Here is a 26,199-nt window from a genome sequence, read left to right as displayed (position 1 = left end):
GTGTGTGTGTGTGTGTCCACTAAGCAGCAGGGGGAGAAGGGGTTTCAGGAGTCATACACAATGCCCCGAAGCTTGTTTAAGCACAAATTACATCTCACTGCAGTCCATAGATTGTCCTGATAACTTCTGTCTCTCTCTGTCTCCCCACCTTCTTCCCCCCCTCCCTCTCTCAATCTCTCTCCATCTCTACTCTTTTTCTAGGTAAGTAACAAAACAGCAGAGATTTTATCTGAACATGAGATGCCTCAAAAGGTAACGGAATCATTATTGATTTTTCTGTTTTGCGAGTCTGAATAGTATATTTTTATGGCAATCACAAACTTGAAGACTCAACCCCAGTGATATTATTAAACCATCTTCAGCATCACTTTACATGAATATGATGAGTTAGTACTAATAATTTGGTGTATGTACTTAATAAGTACATCTTTCATGGCTGTAAGGAGTGATCGGTTAGACATGATAGTGATGAATAATAATAAAAACACATAGTGAATAATCTTCTTAGAACGTAGCGGCAGCAGTCATATATTAAAATCCCATCTTATTTGTAAGGTTGCCTGACTGTATAATGGGACTGACATGAGCAGTATGTGTCTGCACTGCTTTCACCTAATGGCGGTGTTGTGTTTTGCTGCTAATCTGTTTATCTAATCAGATGCTGAGGTTAGGGGGTCTATCTCATTAACTTGCAGAATATTGATTTCCTGTGTTTAGAGCAAAGCACTCTGCTGCAGCCCGCTTCTACATTCCCAGATGGGAGGAATGCAGGTTACTTTCCTCGTAGCTCATCAATCGATCCCGCCTCAGCTCAGGGTTGTTGTGCTGTGAGTTTGTGTGCCTGCAGTCATGCCTTGGTGTAAAAATAGCTTCCAAAGCAGATTGATTGCTAGAGAGGCATGTTTTATGTTTAGAGATGGCTTAAAAGAAAGTCGGAGGGATGGATGGTGTTGAAAAAGATATTAGTATCGTTTTAGCACTGTTCTTTAGATAATTATCTATTCTCTGATGCATTTCTGTTTGACATTAGTCTAATACAACATGAGCTGCTGAGGCTTTGAAGTTGTATGTTGCAATCAATAGCCTTCCAAAAATTCTAGTAAGGAAGAGTCTCATATACAAATTCTTACATCAATGTTTAACATTAACTTTTTTGAAATATATGTCTTCCTCCATGGTTGTCATGGGAGCATGTAATCAGTAGGTGGATAGGAAGCTTGATATAATCTTTGTAGCAAAATTTGCAACTATATATTAATAAAAGTTAAAGTTAGTACAACCAGGCATCCATCTCTGCAGAAGTTCAAAATCCAGGACTAGACATCCAGCACTTGAGCTGAACTTGCCTAATCTCACCCTTCAGCAACACTCAGACTGCATACAGAGATCAGAATCTCAGTTTAGCACTGAAAGAGAAGGCCACATATCATTTCACCAGACTCTTGAATATTCATTTGAGTCATGACAGTGGTGCTACAACTCTGTAAATAGTTGATAGATTAAATTGATTGTACATGTTGCATTTCTGCTCTTCTGCTGCTAGGGAGTGTTGCAATGAATGTACCGTCACTTCTGCTGCCATCGGCTAGAATATGATAAATGTGTGGGAGTGGCTTCTCTTGTATGGAGCACATCAATGTGAATGTGTGCCATTTGCTGCATTGAGGGTGGTGTGTGAGTGTGTGTGAATGTGTGATAGTGTGTGTGAGGGCAATGCGTCATTCTGCGACTTGCAGAAGCCCAGGAGCTCCCCTTTGGTAGCTCCCATGCTGCTTCTGTGCGTTATGTAACTATGCTGTTCTCACACTATTGCCCTTTCTCTCACTCTCTCTCTTTTTCTCCTCATCCCTCTCTACTTTTTTGTTTTTGTGTATGTATGTGCAGAGTGTAGCAATTATTTTAGTTGTTTTTGGGTGGGATTTAGGGGATCTTTTGTGCTGATGCTGTGCTCGGAGGTGTGTGCCACAGTGCAGCAGACAGCAACTTGTAGAGGTGTCCAATCAGTATTCTGTTTGTTATGCATTTTCTTTTTTGTCTCTGCTTTGCTCGCTTCACCTCTTTTTGTCTGTGTATTCTGTGCCTTGCTTATAGTATAACTGTATTCTTTCTGTCTGTGTATCCAAGCACCCATCCCCACCCACTCATTCTTTGCAGCATACCTTCCTGTGATACAGCTGGAGCTGGAGCCACAGTTGGAGAAAAATGGTTTTTTTTTTTATGAGTATACTCCCTTTATACTCATCACTTATAAGGGAATTCAGTTATATACACCAGGGAGTTATTTCCTCTCTTATAAAGAAAAATAGACAGAGTGAGTACTTTGGAGAAGAGGTAGGAGGGAGAGAATTAATTTATTCTGTAATATTTAGGAAAAAGAGTATGCAAATGTATACTTGTAATTATTTTTATAGATCAATTTAATCTGCATGCTACTTTAAGATGTATTTAATTAATCAAAAATAGTTAAATGGCATCTGTCTGTTATTTTTTTTTTTCTTTTACACAATGGCTGACTGGATGATGTCTGCACCAGGCAAAGCTTGGACAATAGATGACCCACTGTACATAACTCTGCCATGAGAAGCAGCTGTTTTTACAGTCAGTGGGAGCAGGTGGTTGTCACCATGGCATACCCATTACCTTTGTGGACAATTTTAATGATAGCCGTAACATGATACTTTGTTGATCTCTGTGGGGAAGCTCACTATTTGTATGCTCCCTTCAGTCTAGAAGTCACTGTAGGGTCACATACACAGCAGCACACCTGCAGCTGACAATGTGGTGCGTACAAAGGAAAAGTCCTCTCTAAAACGGTTATGTATTGGCAATACCTGGCAAAGTGTTGATTGTATGAAGTTATAACAACACCTGTATTTGCTAGACAGGGTTCTTCAAGGACTGTACATGTCAATGTCCTGGATCACGATTCCTCTTAACTTGGATTTCAGTCACTGAGCAGCTCATACAATTTGTGCTTTAAGAAATAGTAAAAAAACACATCAGCTGCAAAGTAATAAAAATCATTATTTTCTCCAACCAACACTGGAGTGCACTGGCAGCACTGAACGCACTTCTTCTGAACAACATTCTATGATAGTTATTATTTCTTAAGAGTTTAACATTTAAAAACTGTGTGGGTGTTTTTTGATCAGATTTGATTGACATTGGCAACAAAAGAAGATCTGTTGCCATCACTTTTAATTCAGATAAATCCTAACTGGTGCATCAAAGTATATAATGTCCCACCCCACAAACACAAATTAATAAATCTGTCATGAAATAACATAAAAAACTATTCTAAATTAGACCCTAATTACAGTTAGAGTACTGCAGTAGATGATGCAGGTTGTGAGAGTGGGTAAAGCACTTCATTATGAAATAATTACTAGAATGCAGTGAACATTAGGGGGTCTTTTTAAAACATATCCAAGGGTGGAATTTTCCTCAGCAGTCTCTTCAGTGGGGTGAATACCTGCCAGAGATGGGGATCCTCCAGTAGAATTGGGGATGTTTTTGCTCGGTGCTCCTCCCCGCTGTGTCAGTTTCCCCACAAGTCAAATTTCTCTGTTTTCAACAAATATGATCCACCAGATGGTTTATAGTTTCCAGTAAAGCAATAGGTTCTTCCTTTGATCTCATGTCATAAAAAACTGGAGTTGTGGTTAATGTTTCTGTACTTGCCTGCCTGTTCGAGCCTTCAACTACATCAAACACACTGGTGTACAGGAACACATATCCATATGCTTGTGCACACACAAGCACGCACTACACACAGTCATTCACATTTGCATATGCAAAACTGAAAGGCACCCAGGCAAGTCAGCTCTAATGACGCCTATCTCTTCTGGACTTAACATCTTTGCGTTTGTGTGCAAGCCATTAAGTAAATTTTACTTCATTGTCTTTGCTTATTGTCTGTCTTTGCCTCTTAGAGAGCAGAGAGTCTATGAGACTGAATGAGTTGCTTTCAGTTCAGTGAAGGATGTTGCAATTGTTCATCCCTATAACCTTAACCTGCACCAGCCTCACACAGATTTCACACAAATGTTACAAGGCTTACACAACATCTCTTCTCACTTCAACCCCCACACTGACTTTTACAGAATCTTTACACATCTTAAAACTCAGTTTCTCCTCCCATCTCATCTGCAGTTGTACAACACTGCACGTTATAAAACATTTACTAGGACTGTCTCCACTTTATGTTTTTCCATTCCTCTCCTCTTTTCTTCGTTTAAAGACCTATTGTACAGTAAAACATGTTTTATGTTTTCTCTGTTGCTTCTGCCATTTGTGCAATGCTCTACCGACCTGAGCCACCACCCTCCTGCCCGGGGTTTCTGGTGAGCTGACAGGTTTCATTTGGTGATAGTGAGGTGTGGATGAAAGGGGGGTGAAAGATTGACTTTTAAATGTCATTTGGAGCAAACACAGAATGCTATTATCACCATGATATGCATGGAGTAATACATTACTGGTAACACAGGTTACAGTAGCCTGAATACCAACAAAAAAATTAAATGTGATCATGATTAAACTTTTTACTTGGAAGTCTGTGTTTAAGTGTTCACAAATGGTGTCTCTTTAGGAAAATTGTCAGTCAACATTTTCTTCTCAAGCTTTCTGGCCACACACTGCCACTGGTTAACCATCGTGCCTAGGCTTATTTAAGCCTTTCATTATCTGAAAGTACCATCACCTGCTTTTTAAATCTGTTCTTGTCACCTTTGAAGAGCGACTTAACACCTCCTTTTATATGGAACATGTCCCCTTCGCAGTGGACAGAATTACTGGATTTAAATGGGACCAGCATCAGTTGATTTACTGATTCAAAAAAGTGAATTTTTTGGATTTAAAGTTATTTTGTAAAAATAAATGTTCAGTGTGTGTGGGGAACACAGGACATTTGAAAAAAATGTATGTATATTTCTTTATCTCAGCAGTGTCAATATCCCAATTTATTTATAATATTTATTATAAAGCTACAAAATGTGACACTTGAATATCAGATTTACTTCTTACTTAGCTTACTTCTAATTAGGTTCAATTACACAATAATTCATCGTTTTGCCAGGTTTTTAAATCAATCACACTTAAAACTATAGTATTATATAGACATTTAAAGGTCCAGTGTGTCTATTGGCAGAAATGGAATATAATATTCATAGGTATAATTTAATTACTGTATAATCACCTGAAAATAAGAATCATTATGTTTTTGTTTCCTTGGAAGACATTTTAGACGCTGCGGGTTTCCTTCCATGGGGTCAGTCTGCTATTTTTCTACTGTAGACTAGAATGGAAAAACCAGACACTGGCTATAGATAGGGCATTTCACATTTTCCTACACACTTTATTGCCAGTTCTCATTCACATGTCGTCAAATATAGACACAAGCGGTGTTTAATTAGTTGCAATCTCCAACTTCACTGCTAGATGCCAATAATGCCACATTTACACATAGCCGGGTATTTAGAGAAACGAATATTCCCCCCCCCTCTGTTTTCAATAATAACATCGTGCACACAACATCGTTTTCAAAAAAGGATCATAAATACGCCGTCGAGCGCCATCATAACTATGCCAAACCTATGGGCGGCAGTGTAGGGAGAAAGGATAAAGCTATGCAAGGCCAATTCAGTAATCCTCAGAATCGACAACAACGGAAATAACATCGGAGGGCGACTTCCTCTGATTTACGATTTACGATGATTCAGTAACCAAACAAACTCGTAAAAGTAGGGGCGGCTCACGTGACGTTAATGCATTTCTGGCGCATAATGTTGACGTTTGAAACCTAAAACCCAGTTTCTTCCCAGTTGACACGGCGACACATAACCGGCGTTTTCAGAAATCCTCCACTTTGGCCGGAGTTTTTAGAAATAATCGTTTTCTGTGATAAAATTCCCTTCGTGTAAACGGGGCTTAAATCTTACACACTGGTCCTTTAATTGGAAGTACACATTAATCTGTAACAAATCTATTTAGATGCGTTACTCGCATACAATATTCTGTAATGGTAATGCGGAACATTTGTATCGTTCAGTATATCTGTCCTCACATTGGTCATGTTATGTATCACTTTGAATGATATTTAATTTGTAAAAACAGCAGCTCTCCCCCTTTAATACTAAGGCCCTGTAACCCAGCAGATGACGCCTAATAAGCGTGACATTTTTTTTATTTTGTGTTTTACTAATTCTGTAACTTTTGTATTCACACTGCCCCTTTGCTTGTGTTTTATCACTCTGCACGTAAACTAAAATATGAGCCCATTATGCAAGTTTTTGGAAGGGCGTGTACTGTTCTGTGTGACAGAGTTTAGTGGTTTCCTCCACAGTTTGCAGACAGAATGTCACAGACTGAGCCATTTTCAGAGTAAGATAATTTTACAGCCTGCAAGCCTCCTCCTAACCTGTAATTACTTTAACAGTTTAATGTCACACAAGTCCCCCACAATGCTCTTTCCTACATGCTGCTCCTTCTTCATAATGCATGCCCTATAGTGGAATGTAGGGCAGTTACAGAAAAACATGAGAGAGTAATGCTTTGCAATGAATTTCCATTACGCAAATTTCCTTCAAAATAGCCATTCACATCCTTTAGTCATTCATATCTCTTGTTCATTTAAATAGTTTTCAGGTTTATCCCAATAGCTTCAATAATTATTTTGTTGCGATGTCACCATCAATTCATGGTCCCCAAAAGATAAATCCTAATGACTTTACTACTAACATATATTTATATTGTCTGACAGTTTGTTTGCAAGTGTGATTTAGAAATGATAAAATGGATTTGCCGCTCTTGTGGATGTTGTCTCTCAAAACCCAGTTTTTAATATCTGTCTTAGTTTTTTTTTTAATAGGAAATACTTTCACCGTTATTGGAAATGAAATATGTTTTTGTGCTAATATGGTAAATAAAACTAACAGAACAGACAGGAAAAGTGCTAAATTACAGTAAGCCTCAGCTTCACATTAAAAAATGCTAAAACCTACAGTATGTAGCTAGACAAATCCTGAAACAGTAATTTAGCATGAGAATATCATCTTATGTATTTTTCTCAACTGCTGATAATAAATTAGATACACTGCCTAAAAACAAACTACCCTGAACGGTATCTAAGTTCTTCTTCATTAAATCAGTGTAATAGAGGACATGTGTTTTCCTGTGAGCCTACAGTAATTAGCGTATCACCGGAGGTCATCATTGGGTCATATCATGCCTCAGAGGAATTACTAATCACACCCAGATAAACACTCAGTTCATCCAGTGCTGTGATTAAGGCTCAGACTAGTCAGCCAGTGCAGGGGGAGCTAGTCGAGTGCCTTGGCTGCAACAGTGACACAACGTTGGTGCAATGCAGGAAAAGTCTATTTTTGGAGAGGTTGAGCAACAGAGCCGACACCATAGCTGGGAATGGATGTGTAGAGAGTACTGGATGGGATGGATACAGATATTTAGGGGGTAAGAGTGGGAGCAAACTGTAGATCTACACAACAGGGTTGCAGAGGTTGAGAAATGGGTAGTTGCAGTAGTGAGCATGTATCTTTATCAAGACTGATCTGTAAAAAATGTGTATCTTGTCACTTTTCTACATCTTTAACAACCTTAGACTAGAGAAATGTCCTCACAGCTCTCAGGTGAAAACCACAACAGAGACAACAGGCAAGTAGAACCAAAGAATTTATCAGGTGAAACGAATTACACTCTTGTGTCCTCCTGTAGAAACAAACATTGATCTAGTACAAACCAGGGCAATTAATAGCCCTGTAAGTGCAATGCAGTGCTATTTTAAGCTACATCTATCACAATAACCTGACTGCACCAGATGGTTTGTTACACACAACCATCTGGGAAGTTGTCGTTAGAAACTGGGAATGGGCAACCACCTTAAAAAAAATACTCTGCAGATGATTGGATGAACCATCTGTCTATCGAAAGTAAGCTTCAACCAACGTGTACTCTTGATGTAAAAAATCTTTCAGTGCTGTTTTTTGCTCTTCTTTCAGTGAAGTAATACTCTCCAGTTCTAATATAACTTATGCTAGCAGCAACTACGCTAACCTCTATGGGAGCCACCACTGTGGTCCCTGGAAAAAGTTAAACTAAATGGCTTGCAGCCTTTATTAATGTTATGAATTACACCTGTGGTTTTCCTGCTATGACATGTTGAAATGTTTGCCCTCTTAATAAGTTTTTTATTAAAACTTAATGGAATAGAAAAGGTCAGCCAACAACATACATTAAAAGCATGTAGACAGCGCTAATATCATTTGTAAGACGAATATACTCTATGTTGTCAAAGATTTTTGTAGCACAGTCAGTAATTTCAGCTTCCATACTTGTTTTTTTAACTATTAAAGAGGTACTTCACCCTAAAACGTGTTTTTTTAGCTGTATATGACTATACTGTGATGAAATGCATCAATGCTGGTGTTCAAATTATTTTTTATTTTTAAATTATAAACACATTTATGGAAATGCATTTTGTGAATGAAAAATGTCTCAACATGCCCTCTACTGTTTGAAATCAGCCTTCACGTTTTAAGACAAATGCAAAGATAGAGTCGACCTACGTCACAACATTTCTATATAAACAGTGTTAATGCCCTCTAATCAGAAGAGGGCAGCCCACTTCCACCAGCTTCTGCTTTGATTGGGAGTCTGTGAAAGTGATGTGCTCATTTTCAAATGTATACTAATTGAGATACGTCATTCACAGCAGTTTATGCTAATGTTTGCACTTTAAACAAAGGAAAAATTACAATTATATGTATTTTATTCACTATATATCTGTCACTGAGCAAAATAAATGAAGAGCTGCCGGCTTTGAGCATTGTCACTATGCAGAATGGTGATTGGTGGTGAAATTAATGAGCCCTTGGACTTTAAAGTTGATACAATACAGCCAACTGACTGGTGATTACTAATATTTTCTGACACCCTAACTAGCATGCTCCCAGAGTCACCCACTTTGAAAATGCACTTGCTTCTGCAGGGTCAGCGGGTGAGCTTAATTTGATGACCCGAGTACAAAGCTCTCATTGAAAAGTGCAATGCAGCAGCTAATTGGTCCTCTTTACTCTGTGATGGTAGCGGATCAGAAGCACAATGCAAGCAACTGTTGGAACACTTGATACTTATTGCACATGTGAATTCAGATATCTTTGAAAGTTTGAAGAGAAGGACGCAGGTCAACTGGACACTGTGACCTGAATCAGTGCATTTGTCTCCTTAGTACATCTGCTCCACTGCTTAAGAACTGCATGGATACTGCTCTCCAAAATAATTCATAGATCCGGGAAAATTTAAACAACTTTTCAACAAATTATTAAAATACACTGTCCCTGTGGCATTAATGTATTTATCAGTTAATTAGATTCTGTGTTTTACCCGATTGGCAGCTCCTATTCTCAGAAAAGTGAACGAAATGAATATTATTGTTAAAGCTGTAAATCTCTTATATATTGGTAGTTCATCAGATCACCCACTTTCAAAAATGAAAACAAAGAATCTGCAATACGTGGCTTCTCCATGTGCTTCACTTGTGCAGACACACCAGTGTAATTTGTGACGTCAAGTGGTAAATTCCAAAACCTGCAATGAATCCTGCAGCTCTGCAACTCTTAATTAGTGGTTTATTGAAAGCAGGTGTATTGGAAAGGTCAACCTGCAGCATATGTAAAAAGCAATGGAACAGTGGCATTGATTGTCAAGACAAATTTACAGTATGGTACAGTCTACTACAGGTACCTAATTGGAGTGATATGCATATATATATATATAAGAATGTATATTACAAACTGAAACCTATATGTTTTTTTCTTACTTTTGACTGCCAGTATATTTGACTTTTGGGATGTTATTGCCAAATCTCCTATCTCTTATATTGTTAGTTCATCCGATTACCCGCATTCAAAATTCAAAACAAAGAATCTGTAAAATGTGGCTTCCCCATTGTTATCACTTGTGTGGACACGTCTCTGCAATTCGTGACGTCAAGGGGGAAAAACCAGCCAGCAATAAATTCCTACATATCCTACTGTTTGCAACAAGCAGGGTGATGTTTTCCCTTTTCAGCACACTGAACTTGTGCTGTTTTAAAAATTGGACAAATAAAAAAAAAACCTCAAATCCACAGGTAACCAGGTCTAATTTAAAGTTTTTGTGACTATTCTGTAGCAAGTAGTAAAGTAGTTTTTCTCTTAAAAAGCAACTGGTAAAGTTAGCCTATATAGTATTTGAAAAATAGTATACTGTAAAGTGTACACATTGTACCCTTTGTCACCCTTTGTAGTGCATTGTGTATAGGCAGGTTTCCAGTAACAAAGTAGGATGTGTATAACAGTGTACACAAAGTGGTATTTGCAACATGTCCTGTTGATTTCAGTATTGACACTTTAAGATAGTGAAAGTGATGTTTTCTCTGTCAATGTAATGGGATAATGAAGGTATCAGAGGGAAGAGCAGAGTTGATTGCACCAACTGTTAGTGAGACCCATCCTCAGCAGATGGTGTTGTAGTGGAGATTGCCTTGGGTTATGGACCATTGAAATTTCAATAGGCTCCCATCTGTACCTGCTCTCAGAAACTGCCTCATAAAGCAGTCAAAATGGATATCACCACTTACAGTGGTGGTTTTTAACCAGTTATTCATGATGCTTTTAATCATGGTGCCTGGCCCACCATCTGATTGAGCAGATTTATAAATGAGGGCTGAATTAGTCTCCTTTCTGTTGCACTTAGTGAAAGAGAAAAGCTGCAAATATTGTGACATTATATTATTATACATATTTTGTTAGTTAGTTGTGTAACAGTAACACAAATTTTGCTGGGGTCCCCAGTTTGTGGAGTCAGACTTGGGAAGGAAGCTTGTTGGTGATCATCTGGTGGCCACACTCCAAAATAGAGACGTGGGCCCAACAACATGGCAGGCAAAGGAGGGGATCTTGGTATTCTGATTCCCGGCATTGCAGACTGGTTGTAGGGATGTGGAACGTCACCTCTTAGGTGGGGAAGGAACCAGAACTAGTCTGGTAGGTTGAGCTGTACCAACTACATATAGATGGGCTTACATCTACACATGGCCCCGGGTCTGGAACCAAAATCCTGGAGAGGAGCTGGACTGCCTCCTTCTTTAGAGTTGCCCAGGGTAAGAGGCATTAGGTGGGTGTGGGCATACTCACAAGCCCCTGGCTAAATGCCGCAGTGTTAGAGTTCATCCCGGAGAACAAGAGGGTCGCCTCTATGTGACTACGAGTTGCTGAGAGGAAGTGAAATGTTGATTGTGCCTTTGCACTGAACAGAAGTTTGGAGTATCTGGCCTTCTTGCAGTCTCTTGGTGGGATCCTGAAGGGGTGGCATGATAACGAAAAACCAAGAGGGGAAACTGATTGGGGGGAGGGGATAAGCTAAAGTCTGGACTACCTTGTTTAGCCTGCTGCCACCCGACACCCAGATAAGCAGCATACAATGAATAAATGGATATTTTGTGGCATTTCAGTGTGTAATCAGGCGCAGTGTGCCTTATTAGTCCACTTTGAAATTGAGCTTAATCCAGAGTGAGGAGCAATTTTGAACACAGTTTTGTTTTGATACTCTTGCACATTTAATAAAAACACACACTGTACTTAGACTGTAAGACCTGAGCACAGTCATGATGTTGTTGCTCTTATAGTAAATAGTGAGCTAGGTATTTTTTGGCAGTAGATAAATGTTGGTAATGTTGCATTAAGGAAATGCGTGAATAAAATGCATGGAAATTCAAGGATAATCTTTAGTGTGTTGACGCATTGGTGCTATTAGTCATAGCCAAATTTGTTTTTCTTAATTGTATATAAATATAAACAAACAAATAAATATAAAATATCATCACACTAAATGATATGTAGAATATCATTCAATACAATTAAGAAAAACAAATTTGGCTATGACTTTGTAGTCTTAAAAATGCAGTATTTAAGAATAATTCCACTGATGGAGTATAATATATGCAGCAGACAGACATGCAGTTTCACAGTACAGTACACAGTTTATGTACATGTATGTGTTACCACTGACTACAGCAGCTGCTTTGTTGTAACCCTGCACGTTTTTCTAATAAAATTAAGCTCCTCCCTTTTGTCTTTTGGCCTGCCTTAAAATCAAGTCGATGATTTTGATGAGTCGAAAAACCCTCTCCACTCCACAAGTGAGCAATTTTTTTGGGCACTTAAACATTCTACAAATGGCCCTTGAAGCCTCCATGTCCCCATTAGATGTGGGAATCTAATTACAAATATCTGATTCAAAGGGGGAATGAGTTAACCTTTGCTCAAATGCCACTGCATAACCATCTGTGAATGGCAAGGAGGAGGACCGGGCTCAAGGCATTTCCACAGCCACACACAGAGTGATGGACAGCTAGCCTACCTCAAAGGAACGAAACGTGCACGAGGGCCCAGTTTTCTCTAATCTCTAGAGAAATGTGCTTTCCTATTTGAATCTAAAGTATGTGGGATTTATATAATAATATGATGATAGAGTATCTTCACCACCAAATGCCCATAAATGTGTGTTTTTCTTTTTTTTTTTTAACGTGTTAAATGCTAAATGTGGCATAGAAATGTCATTTGGCTGCAGAGAAATGTCACCGTCCATATATGGATTTTCTTGTTCCAAAGCTTACGTTACACTCCTTTTCAGGTTGTGTGACTTGAAGAGTTACATCATGTCTGTTTTGTTTTGCAAAACACCTGGAGCTAAAGCAGTCATACTGTAGGCAGGACATGCTGTTGGACCAGCTCTGTGATGTGACTGTAGAGGTTGTTCAGCCTGCGCTCTCTGGACATCGATCTGCGGATAAATGAAGAAAAGTACTTAAATGTCAGTACACGTGAAATCGATATGTACTTGTTCCGCTCTGTAATCCGGCCTCCTTCCCCCTGATGCCCAGTTATAGAAAAAGCCATGTCGGACCACTAATGTAATGGAAAAGGCCTGCTGATTCAAATATGATGTGATATTTTGTAGATGGAAAATACATTGTTTTACTTACAAGCAGGGGTCACAGATGACGATGGGTTAATACTGCTCCAGTACTTTATGGCTATAACATGTTATTGTGTTAGCTCCCTGTCGAGCACATATTGTTGTTTCAAGGTTGTGTCACCACTGCAGAGTGATGAGAAAATAGCCCTTGTTCTAAAGATGCTGGCATGTACATCCACTTCAACCCTCCTCCCTACCCTCTCTCTACGTCTGTGTTTCTCTCTCTTTTGCTGTCACCCCTTCCTGCTTTTCATATGTATTTATTTCTGCCTTTACATTTTTTTCTCCCCTCTCATCCAGGCCCTGTCTCTTTTAGGTTGCAGGAGTCGTGACAGCTCACCAGCGTTGAGTACAGCAGGGGTCAGTAGCCCCCAAAGCAGGGGCTAAGATTATGCAATACCACACACATTCAGACACATACACACAGGGACATACAGAGTATATTCTATTATTAGAGTGCTGGCCGCGATTCCCATTTGTACGTAAGATGTCTGTCTCGTTTTAAGAATAAATCTGAGGGACAGCTGGAGAGTTGATTTTTTCCTGTATGTGTACATAATGAATAACAGGTGCTTCAGTGCGTTCTATTTGCTTCCTTGTTTAACCTTCAAAGCCCTTTAAATTGAATTTCTGTCTCTCTGTTGGTGCCTAGACTGTCAACCCTGCCCCTCTACACACACAAACTACCCACATCCCCCCAGAGAGCTGCATTTCTGTCTTCATTTTCCCGCAAGCAGATTCCTCAACATTCAGCACTCCTCCACCCTATTCAAGTGTGGTTGTTGTGGCTGAAGGTGCAGGCTTACATAGGCTGTGAGGTGGTTTGACTTTTGGCAGGAGTTGAGAGGCTGCTGACGTGTGTGTTGGGCAGGATGTGTGTAAGAAGCAGGGCTGGATCCTGTTTTTCAGACCGCAGCAACTGGAGCTTAGCCACAGCTATGGCTCTTAATGCAAAACACACACACAGACGCAACCTTAGTGTGCTAACCCCAACCTCGGCTCATAACTTCCGTGCCAACACCATTCGCACACATATGCACAAACTAATATGTGCACGCAAAGTCACTCATACACACGCATGCAAACACAGACTGACAGACACTCTGAATAACAATGAATTCCATAAATTGTAGATTTGCTGTGATTTATCTCATTATATTTATAATTGAGTAGATATAAAAGACAATTTGACATTTACTCTTTTTGATTGCTGTTTGGCTTATAGGCAGGATTTCAGACTCCATCAGGAGTACAAAGCCACTGGTGTAAGGACAGAGGAATGCATCATACTGCAGTAAGGCCAATGACATCCTGTATAACAAGTTTTCTGAAACAAACATGCCTTGAGAGGCCCCCTGCATGCTTTCACAGTAAGACACGTACAAACTATATGTCACACATACACACACATTGCAGAGAAAAATAATTTCTAAGGCATTTGTTGTGTGGTTTGAAATTTCATGGTTCACTGGCATGCATGCAGACACTAGAGACAGGCGGAGGGTGTGCTTAGAGTAGCAAAAACAAAAAACAAACTGGCAGGGGCAACACCAGCGCTTGCGTTGTTATGACGAAGGAGGGCTATAATAGAGACAAACACACACTACTTTAGAAAAGCAAGGCAGAGCGGAAGATGGATTTAAGGGGAGGAAATGAGGGGAATTACTTCTGTCAACACTTTGCCCATATTACTTTTTTACAGTAGAGGCTTTCTGTGTCTATATGTGCACTCCTGTGTGTATGCATTGTACATGTGCAGACTTGTTCCTCTGAATGAAGTGGAGCAGCATGTGGTAAGAGGATCAATAGGTTTAGCTGACTGGATACTGAAGGAGCAGGCACACCTCTTACACAGGGTCAGGACATCCCACTGACTGGAGCAAGGAAGGAAGGAGGGAGGGGGAGAGAGACGAGCGAGACAGAGACAAGGGTAGATTCTGAAGAGACGCTACACTGTTTTTTTTTTTCTTTTTTGTCTCCCTATTTCCTCACTTCCCTCCCTGGGAGGTTGCAAAAGGGCAGAACAGAGAGGGAGACGTAAAGTAAGAGAGACAAAGGGGGCAAAGATGAGAGGATGAAAGCGAATGTGAGTGTGTGAGTGACTCTGTGTGTAACATGCTCTGTCATGCTGGTGTGACTACCGCTGCCTCTCCAACCGGCGTCGTTGGCTGTCAGGAAAAGGAATGTTTTCCGGAGGAATGAGTCCCTGAACCGGTTCACCATGTGGATGTGGGACAGTAATTTCCAAACCTTTGCCGGAAGAATCCCACGGAAAAAAGAACAGCGGTTGGAGAGCTTAGCTTGTCCTGCCGGGTGGCCGCCTGTGAGCTCATACTGAAAGACACACTGGGCTCAAGTCTGCTTGCAGTTCATGTTTCTTTTTTGTTGTCTCATTTATTGTTTTTTTTATTTCTCTTCTGGAACTCAGTGGATTTTATGGTGCTATGTAGTTTGATTTTATTTAAGTTGGATGTAAGCCAGCCCTTTTTGCAGTGATGTACTAGGACCAATGAGGTTGGAAGTTCAGAAGGGGCTCTTTACTGGAAGACTGGTCTGAATGGGTGCATCACAGCAGTGGACTGCAGTATGGGACACTACATGTTGCCCTGGGGCCTGCGGATACTGTGCGACAGTGTCTGTAGATAAATTCTCAAATTCTTAAATTCTCAGTCAAGGATCAGTCCTGACACAGCTTCGTTATGAAGCCTGGACAATGTCCAGGTGTTACCAGTGACAGGTCCATGATGCACCTCAGCCATTTTCCTTTTAGGAGGCACTCCTGGATATGGTGAGTATTGCCGGGGATGATGGTTTATACGTACATGTAAATTTGTTTACTTTTTGTGTATTAGTTTATCATTTCACAGGTTTACCGAAAAACATACACATGTTTACACACATAAAGGAATATGTTGAACTCATTCCCAATACATAAAATGTGAATTGGTGTGTAGATGCATGTGTTGGCATGTGTGTTGTTTTTGTGATATGGCTCAAGCTCCCTTAAGATTAGCCTAGCCCAGCCCAGTGCAGTTTTTTCCCAGCTCAGATGTGTTCAGGGGAATTTATTGTTAAATGGGCCAGACATTTCCTGTCATTTTCTCCCACACTAAATCCCCACCAAGTTCATCCACAAACGGGAGTCAGAAGTAGCCGGCACACAGAGGTACATAACGCTGAAATTGAGACTGCTTTTCAAAACTAGCCTGAAAAACATCTCGATAAAAGTGCTGTGTTGTTGGGTTTCTCTGCTGTCTTGTTTTCATTAGTCATACTTAGGTTGGGTGTCTTATGGGAATTGTTGTCTCACAGCTATGTTATAAACTGGGAGGGACACAAAGGAATCAGTGATGTCATCACAGTGGGCTGTTGGGATATGAACTGTTCATATTTCCAACAGGGTTTTTCCAGTGGTTTGTTTTTCATTCTAATCAAGAAAAAGATAATAAACCAATTTAACAAATGGTAGGGTTACTTCAACTGGCGTCTATCAGACCTGTTTGTCAACTGTTTGGTAATATTATTCTCTGTGGTGTGACACTACACATGTATGCACATGCTACGCATCACTACAGCCTTAACCACATTTTTTGTCTTCTTTATAGTGAAAAACAGCCTTGGGCCTCTGGGTATTCCCTATGCTTTGTTTTAAAGCTAAGCACAGACATGCACGCATATTTCATCCTTTTCTCTGTTGTTTCTCCCTCTTTATACCGGTGGATGATGCATGCAAAGGCAGGAGGATGTGGAAAGATGAGCTCTAGATCGGATGTCAGTGCAATCTACACTGTATGTGGCACAAATTGTACTCATCAATAGCAGCCATTGATTCGACTGATACATCTGTTCATATTGCAGAGGATGAGATGTGCCTGATAATGCCATTTAAAAGGTTTTAGTGTTGAATTCAACATCCTATAATAAATGGAGTAGATTTTTGACTTGAATAAATACAGGGACATTAACTGACCTTTTCAGCAGAGACAGTGAAAGAGCTGTGCGGGGTAAACAGATGAACTCTATGCAGACGTCAAAGCACACACAAAAACACGCATAAGTGTGTCCACCAAGCTACTCAGACACATGTATACACATGCACGCACGCACGCACACACACACAGACACACAAAAGAAGGCCGGCCTTTAAATCAGGAAGCAAAGTTAAATATTCCTTGGTAATCCATGAATATGTTGTAAACAGAAACAAAGCAAAACATCCTTGTTTCTTTATTTACTCTTCACACACAATGGTAGTGATTGTCATGCACTCACAGGCTGTATAAACATTTTATATAGCAAGTTTTTATAGTCAGCTTGTAATTGGTAAGCCACTGTTTTAATCGATAGAAAGTTACACCAAGTATCTTTTTTAGTGTTTTACAGTGAAATGCTTATGTATAACCCTCACTCAGTTAATTTGCTCTTCCTTTGCTTTAATTGAAATTCATAAGCCCTAGATAATAAATGTAAAAAAATAATAAGCACTATCACAAATATCATAGGAACAGTGAAGAGAAATTGTGTTACTTGTAACACTTGATAAGTCTTCCCTTGTTGCTGTAATTCTTTTATTAATTTAAGAGAAATCTGACTAAGATGTAATTTACAGTCTGCTCCAATGTATTGTGTTGCTGAATTAGATGGATGTAGCAAATCTAGTGACAGCGTTGCAACAACAATTCATGGCTGTCATGGTTGTCAGAGTTGAGCATTAGTCTCTGAAAATGGGAGATGAGCCTGTCAGACTCCATTTAAACCTCAGGCAGGGTTTTTTTTTCTCTTTCTCTACACAGTAAAGCTATGCGCCATGGTAGTGTATGTGAGTGTGTTCGAGTCCAGAGGAGCTTTCAGGAGGATCTGTATTATTCATTGTACCTTGATAATGGACCAGTCCCCTTCTTTCTGTGCCAGACCTGTGGTGTACAAGCAGAGGAGCACTGAAAGAAAAGAGATTATAAAGATTACACAGAGATATGGATCTGGGTAGTGAATCACAAAAGATAAATATATGTATGTCTAAAATATGCATATGCACTCACTCAGACATGAATACTTGCAGTAAATGTATTTGTTGTGTTTATTTGGACTTGCAAATTCCACATCCCTGTCACTCCAGAGTTTATTGAGGCCATTGAGGAACATTATTGGCAAACGCTCTTTCTCTCTCTCAGCAGGCCACACTGCATTATAGGGTTATTGTTACAGTCAGCATCTTTATCGATTACTGTGCTTCTAGTCTGCATACATAACCCGCAATGTACTGTATTGAGACTCTCAGGAGTGATGTAATAATTGACATGCTGTTTTCATCTTACATTTTTAAATGTGCAGGGTGTTGCCTTCAGCACCGCAATGAATAAACTGAGATGTATGATTGTCTAAACTTCATTAAACACTAACCAGAAAGGAAATGAAAAGTGTGTGTAGTAATCCAATTAAGTGAATCCAGTGCCTCGGAGACCAGGGGGAGAGGGAAGAGGAGGCTATATTTAGAAAACACGGATTGGAAATGCATTGCTGCATCACTTCTCTCGCCCTCTCTCCTAAATGTTGGAGGGTGTGTATAGTCAGTTGATAAGAAAATGTTTCTACAGGTAATTTTGGTGTGCTTCTCTCAGCCTTTTAAAGGAAGGTGTTAAAGGACACCAAGTTTCACTCTCGCAATCCCTCCTCTCTTCCTCTCTCTCAGTGGCCCCAAGGGTGGATACCTCAGACGTAGCACATTTTGTCAGTAAGATAACAAGACACAAGGCATTGTTATCTCATTTCTTTGAGGCTTTCTCCCACTGCACATTGTCATTGATTCTGGTGCCGCTGGGTCAATCTCAGCCAAACTTTAGATTACTTTCTATCACTCCAAGTTGTTGGGACTCAGGCGAAGCTTTTGAAATGGGCTTTTTGGAGACAGCAGAGACCTGCTGTCAGTTTTGAGGAGACAAAGTCATCACTCACTGTTGTCCCAGAGGACCACCAGTACTGAGTGTTTGTGTGTGTATGTGTGTGTGGAGTATAGAGCCACTGCTCACCTGCAGCATCAATCTCTGCCAGCCTACTGTGCAGGGTTATGCTGATGTACTCAGCCTTATTAGGGTGCTCTCCACTCACCACCCCCGATAGGACCACACAGTCTAACACTCTTCTCTTCTTAACACTTTTTCTTCTGCCACATTCTCCCTCAGAAACCAGGCTGTTTTGTGTGAAAGCAGACCTGTTAGTGGGGATTAAAAGCATTTTGAGGACACAGTATGCACTATCTTACATCTTCTAGTGACAACAGCATCTCATCACTTTCACTTATTTACTGTTATTTTACAAGGAAGGAAGTAAAAACAAAAGTTTTGATATGCACTAAAGACTGTCACTGCAAATACAAATGTCCACAGTTTAAGTTCTTTTGACAAGCTGTAAACACTGCATTAAGATATTATCACTTCATATGTTGATATGGCAGAGCTTTTGGTTGCCTATTTACACATTCAGCAGACATGGAGCAACATTAGAATTAATTTAATATTTTAATATTTGGCTTTTTAGCTTCTCCGCTAAATTCACCAGCTGGTTGTTAACTTTGCTAGGAGTGTGCAGTGTTTTTATCAGATCACTAAAAAAACAGCTGCCTGCCATGGTTGGAAATGAAGTCGATGAGAGCGGTGACAGTGAAAATAGTAAAGTTACCGTAAAACCGAAATAATGCCCTGAAAGACGTTAAATTTGCAGCATAAAGTTGAGATGACCTGCAGATTCATGACATTACACATTGTTTGTTAGCATAAAAATATTGATTAGTACAACATAATCTATTTTCAGACTAATTCCAAATCATTAATTGTTAGCAGTGTACATTTCTTAAAATTATATAATCAGTCAAACATCTGTGCATGGTGTGAAAGCCCACTCTGATCACAAGATCTATGACTAGTTATAGCAGATCCTGTGACACACACCTTCTGAAAATGGCATAACTTACTACTCTCTTCAATAGCTTCAGTTGATATTAAAGTCAGGTCTGCAGTGTGTGAATTGTGAAGTGTTGTGATGATGAGAATGAACTGGAATATGTTGTTACTCCAGCTTTCCCACAGGCAGTGCAGTGTTAAATTGATTATGAAGTTGCTTGAAGCATGACAGACATGTTCTTACTGATATGGTTGAGGCTCTCAGTTTAATCTGCATAGAGGGTAGCACGCACTGCTGTTGCTCACAAAGACTCCACTGTTTCAGCAAGAGGAATTTCAATTAGCCCCTCTTTTGAGTTGCTAAATGATCAGTTCATTATTTCACACCTATTTTGCAGGACATTTCGCTGTTAGTGTGTGTTGGTACTGAGTCAGCCAGTATTGGCAATCTTAGGAGTCTTCGTGCCCAAGCTGGGCTGTTCTCTCTTTCCAAGCCCTCCATTTGCTTCATCATCCAATTTCTCTTTCGCACATTGCCGCTCTTGGATTTCTTATTGTGTTATTCTGCCACTTATTTACAGTTGATCCCCTCGCCCCTCTCTTACTTTCTTTATGTGTTACATAGAAACACCTCATGTGTTTTTTCGAACACCACCCCGCGCCCCCGCCCCCCCCCCCCCCCCACACACACACACACCTTCCAGAACACCAAATATACCCCTCAGGTCAGAGATGCGGTGCAGAATGAGCAATATCTCGAGACAGTGTTGTCATTACTCATTATAGCATCTCAAAATGAAAAACACACTTTTCCCATTGGCAGACAACAATAGGCTAACACAGTTTATATCTATTAGCATCATTAAAATAATCACCCAAACAAATAAAATGAGTCAATCTTGGTGCATATTTGCCTGTTTATCTAATTGTGACAAACTCCTTTCAGCATTTTAAAATACAACTTATTTATGAATAATAGTATGTCAAAAATCACTGACTGTGTTCCTCAGCCTGTCTATCTTCAACTGTATCAAATTAGGGCATAAAAGCCCCCAAAATATCTTTATAAAAATCACTGACTGTCTTTATGCAGGGTGGTATAGTTTTGTGCCTTCCTCTGTACAACTACAGCAGAGACATGGGTATTTTCCTCTGAGTCTTTATTAATTGTAATGATTAATAGATACAGAGCAGTAAGACGGAGAGGAACAATGTGCTCATTATAGCCATCCCACTGGCTTCAACAGGTGTGGCTATATCACACCACAGTTACATAAGTTGCTCACTGGAGTGCATATAAACACATAGCCTACAAGAACCACAGTGCTTAAAAGCCCAGGGGCAGCTTTGACATCACATTCATTTTAAATATCCATTTAATTTCAATTTTATTCATCTCAGCCTGCACTGTCTGTTGCTGCTGTCCACACAGCAGCTGCTAGATAGGGCATTCAATCTTGTGTTCATCTCCGGGACAGAGGCAAGAAGATGGACAGATCAATAAGAATACAGCACGGCAGCCAGACATATTGGAGGCAGGGGGATAGCTGCAGGTGCTTACATGAGCTCAGCGTAAATCAAAAATAGAAATGTTACAAGCTAAAGCTGGGGCTAAGGGAGCTGGGACTGCCAGTGCAATGGCAGATGGTGGCTGCTGATGTTTGTGATAGATAAATGTAAAATGAAAAGTAAGCAAATCTTGACTTAATTGTTTCTTGTGCCCATGTTGTCAGCTGTCTGGCTGTTTTTAAAATCAGCCCTACGGATAAAATATGTGTTTTTATAATTATAATTGATCAAGATGACGTCTTATGACCAGTTTTACTGAAGCGATCACTTGAGCCAAAATGGGTTTCAGCCTCCTGAATGTTAAGATTTACCTAATTTTCTTTGTTTTACATTGTAAATTGAGTAGCTTTGAATCGTCTGAAGATGTCCCTTGGGAATTAAGCCATAATGAAAACTGCCTCCCTAATGACCACCGTAATACTCTACCAAGGACCTTTCAACTATATTGTATACAGTATAAAATCTTTCTTATTTTCCTGACATTTAAATGTCACTGCTGATTCAGTGGCAAAAAACAAAGGAATTTGGAAATATCATTACTCACTCCACGGTAAGTCGGAGTGCCGCTGTGTACGTCACTATTTGACCCAAACAAAACCTGCGGTTAGCCAACAGATGTTATCATGGTCGGCCCTTTCCTGCAGGAACAAAGCAGCTCTCTTAGAGCAGCTTGTTATATACTCCCACCACTGCTAAAAAACAAACAGTTGTAATGAAACAAAAAGATGTGGAGAATAGTTTGTAGGAAAACAGTGTAGAGGCCTAGCCCTGGGGTTTTCTTCAAAATACACTAAGACTGAAGGGTATAGCCGTCATTGCTTGCTCTCTGTCTGGGTGTGTGTGAAGGTGAGGTGGGGGGGTCATCTGGCTTTGATTTCTTGGCTGTTGCTTTTTGAGAGGCCGCAACTAAATGGGTAACCCCTTTTAGATTTGGATTTCCAAAGTGTGTGTTGACTTATCCAAGAAAATTACACTCATTCTTGGAAGACCTCAGATTCTGTCAGCTGTTTTTAGTTCAATCACCTCCCTTGTGGTCTGCGTTACAGACATAAGACACGGAACATCACAAACGTTATGGGAATTACCTCTTATTAGCGGGCAAGCAGGCTGACGACCATGTTCATCCCAGGAGGGAATTGCTCGTGACGATGATGGTGATTAGGATTGCCATAATGACGACAGCGTTCATGAGGAGGCATACAAACAGATTAAAAAGGCTCAGGCCGGGAGAGGGAGTCCCCTCACACACGCACACAGACATGCGTGCACACATACCTGGCTGGATTTAGAAATATTACAGACTTATACAGTATTATAATTCCATCTAATGCTTGCTAGGGAACTTGTGAGGGTAAAGGAAGGTGAATGACTAGTAGGTTTTGTTTACAGAGTTTTGGCAAATACAATGCTGTATTATAGAGTTGAGTTCACAAAACCCAATTAGTAAAAAAAATAAGAGTTTTCTTTGATAATTGTCTATTTCAGCTTTTTCTCTTTTGTCCAGTTTTATTTGTGCATTGTGTCAGACTTCCTTTCCAAACTCTGCATATCCAAGCTCTTTTTAGAAACGGTGTTTAGTCTACATAATTCACCTTCCTCTGTATTTTTGCATGCACTGGCATATTATGAATGCAGTTGTACAGAGCTTCCTTAGAGGAAATTCACTCCCACTTGCGCAACCCTAACTGTTACACTTCTCATCCATCCGGTAAGACAGACTCTCACATTGCACGGTGTACAATAACACTCTCTCAGCGGGACAGGAATGAACACAGACAATGACAGAACATTTGTGACAACACTGAATATCTATACTTAGCACCCACCTAATTTGGTACACATAGCCAGTACTGACCCCCTTTTGGTGACTCTTCCACAGGGATTTTGTTCTTTTCAACAGCACAGTCATGCAGCATATTTCATGTCCTCCCAAATGTGCTTTCATTGGGTTGTTATTCAGGGACTATCTGCAGGGGGTGATGGTGTATGCTAAAGTCAGTCTTATTTTCCTGCGAAATCTTGACAGTGTAAACATATGGAGTATAAAGAGGCCCTGTGCATTTACATCCGCACCGCCACCAATCTGTAATGTTGACGCCGAGAGGATTCATGGTGTTGTCAATAAATTCAAACCCTGGCATCCACGTCCTCAGACTAGGTGATTCACCCTTCAGTTGTTCCATTTTGACCCATTTTCTTAATGGGCCCATTTTATCATCTTTTCTTCACTGAACTAAGAGAAGTTGTCCTGAAACGCTCTTCTGCACGTCGCTCTTCCTCTGTGTTATTTGCATACATGTAGCTTAAATGTGCCATTTCTCCTTAGCAACAAAGTTGTTTGTTTTATTTTGTTTTTGCATACTTTGTACTTTTTGGTAATATCTAGACATCTTAATGGAGCAAAATCCCAGGAGTGCATATGTTTCTGGAATGATGGAATAATATGTGACAACAGTGTGGAAAAATTAGTTTTATACATCTTAGTTGTACAGAAATGTACTGTTTGTTGAATACTAACTGTTGTTGCAAACAGCATCAGCAGACACATAACAGTAACACAACTCAAAACAGTGTTATTTTTTAATTTGAATTGTAAGTGAATAATTGTTGATGCTTTGAATTGTAGTCTGCAGTTCATTTCAGCCTGCAAATGTATACACGTTGGATTAACAGGTTTCTGTCAACCCTTTCTGCAGCTGCCTTACTCATTCGTCTGGAGGTTTGTTTGGGGGAATGGGGAGGTGTACTTAATAAACTGCATATGAGGACATCGTATGATTAAGGTAGCCAATGTGACGGTAGTGTTCCCTGTGTGTGTTTTGAGGAACAGCTTAACCTGGATTACCTGGACTGCAATGAGGGCACCTTTGGCACTCACTGCCAGGGTATCCCTCTTTCTCACACACACACACACAGCCACACACGTTGTACAGACATAGACACACTCTTTTAACTTCTCCATAAGCATGTGGTCTCAGCTCTCGCTCACCAGTGTGTTGATGTCATCAGGGTTTTAATGAGGGATTACTCTGACATCACTGGGACTACTGCCAAGTTAAACCGATTAGCTTCACCATGCGCTCGCGATGCACTACAGCTAGAACTGTGTGTGTGCTCATGTGTGATATGCAACAGCCTATTGAGGAAATTGTGCAGTCCATGGGAATCTTGTCCATTCATCTCCCCATTAATGTGCCGATCTGAAAATGGTCTGTCCGCCGGCCAAGGCAGTCTCTGTCTATGATGTCCATAACTGAGTGCATACTGTGTGATGTTGAGTTAACAGCAGATCTTCAAAGAGCTTAGCAGGACTGGTCGGCACTCCTGATAATGAGAAGCAGTTTAACACCCATATGATGATAATATTACTCGTGCAATCACTGCGAGCACACACACAAACTTCATAGACGCAAAATCACACACAGACACATGAAGGGATACCTAAAAAGACTTTTTATGTAAGGGTTTGTTGTGCTGTTCTATGCCCAACTTGGCACAACACATTTCATTTACAAAATTGCTTTTAAGTTTAATGGCTAACGCCGTGATCACAGTTGCTTTTGTTGCTGTTTTAACTAGTGGTCTGGTGACTTTGTATGTGTACGAAACCCCTGCTTATACTTTTAACTAGCTACATGGCTGGTAGCAACACTTTAATCTTATTACACTCTGTTCATTGTATTATGTTTAAATTGGTTTAAGAATGAAAAGTTTATTAAGATATACTGTGCTGTACTAGTTATTAATACTCCAACTTGTTGAGAATCAACAGAATAATTTTTTTGATTGGAATAATTAGTCAATTGATAGAAAATAAGTCATCAACAATGTTTGTACTTCATTAACAGTTTTTCAACAATGTCAGACAATCCAGTTTTACAGCTTCTCTCAGTTTTATATCTTTGTAAATTATACATTTTATGGTGATGTAGATGTAGTTTGGGGAAATGTTATTGAATTTTTTTAATTTTTAGAAATCTTTAGAAGCATTAAGCTTTGGAAATGTACTCATGAGGTCAGCTGAACAGCAAATTAGGTCAGTCAGAGAGGTGACTACTAAAGTGTACACTACATGACATTTTACAATAATTTGCTGCCTTTCTCAGACATATTTTTGAGCCCTGAGAAACAAACCCACATTTCTGCATGGTTTCTGCATTTGTACACACAAAGAAAGAGTTGCAGAGTCTGACATGCTTTGTCGTTATGAGCTCTCACAGATGCTACAAAAGTTAGATTTTATTAAACCAAAATGTTCAGGTTCTAGACAGTTGGTCAGATATAACAACCAATAAACATCACTTTGGGGAAATCGTGATGGGCAGTTTTCACAATTTTATGACTTTTAGACTAATATATAATAAAAATAGATTCAGATAGAGGCTATTTAAGAATATTTTTCCCATTAAAATAGCTATTGTCATATGGTCCTATGTTATGCTATAGTTTTAAAGCGTCAGATTGTGCAGGTAAAATAATATTTCCTATCCAAGGAAGAATGTGTGATTTCACTGTTTTTAATTACAGTACGATGTTTCATGTTCACTGGTGTAATGCACATTATTATTTGAGGTGAGTTCACCAACGATGGCAATGTAGCTTTAGGCTTGCTGTAGGCTATCTTCTCAACACCCTTTCTACAGGACTCTACTTAAACTATATAGACTAAACAAATTAAATAGGTTAGTTCAGGGAAAAAAAT

The 26,199-nt window shown here is 39.7% G+C and overlaps 1 protein-coding gene across 3 annotated transcripts in view; it reads left to right on the top strand.

Moving 5' to 3' along the window:
* The window catches only part of pde4d (phosphodiesterase 4D, cAMP-specific), a 129,077-nt gene that overhangs the window by 59,924 nt on the left and 42,954 nt on the right, over positions 1–26,199 (top strand). Inside the window, exon 1 of one of the 3 annotated variants that reach the window (XM_035658502.1) lies at positions 14,944–15,820. The exons of the other annotated variants lie outside the window; for them this stretch is intronic. Coding sequence (XP_035514395.1) covers positions 15,732–15,820 — 89 coding nt within the window. The 5' untranslated portion in view covers positions 14,944–15,731. Of the gene's footprint in view, positions 1–14,943; positions 15,821–26,199 lie in introns of those variants that run through there. 3 annotated transcript variants of the gene reach the window in all.

Source organism: Morone saxatilis, unplaced genomic scaffold (genome assembly GCF_004916995.1).
Source record: "Morone saxatilis isolate NCDOM2014 unplaced genomic scaffold, NCSU_SB_2.0 Contig16, whole genome shotgun sequence".
In the NCBI taxonomy this organism is placed as follows: Eukaryota; Metazoa; Chordata; class Actinopteri; family Moronidae; genus Morone; species Morone saxatilis.
The sequence above is the reverse complement of the archived record's forward strand: the minus strand, read 5'-3'. Positions and strand labels throughout refer to the sequence as shown.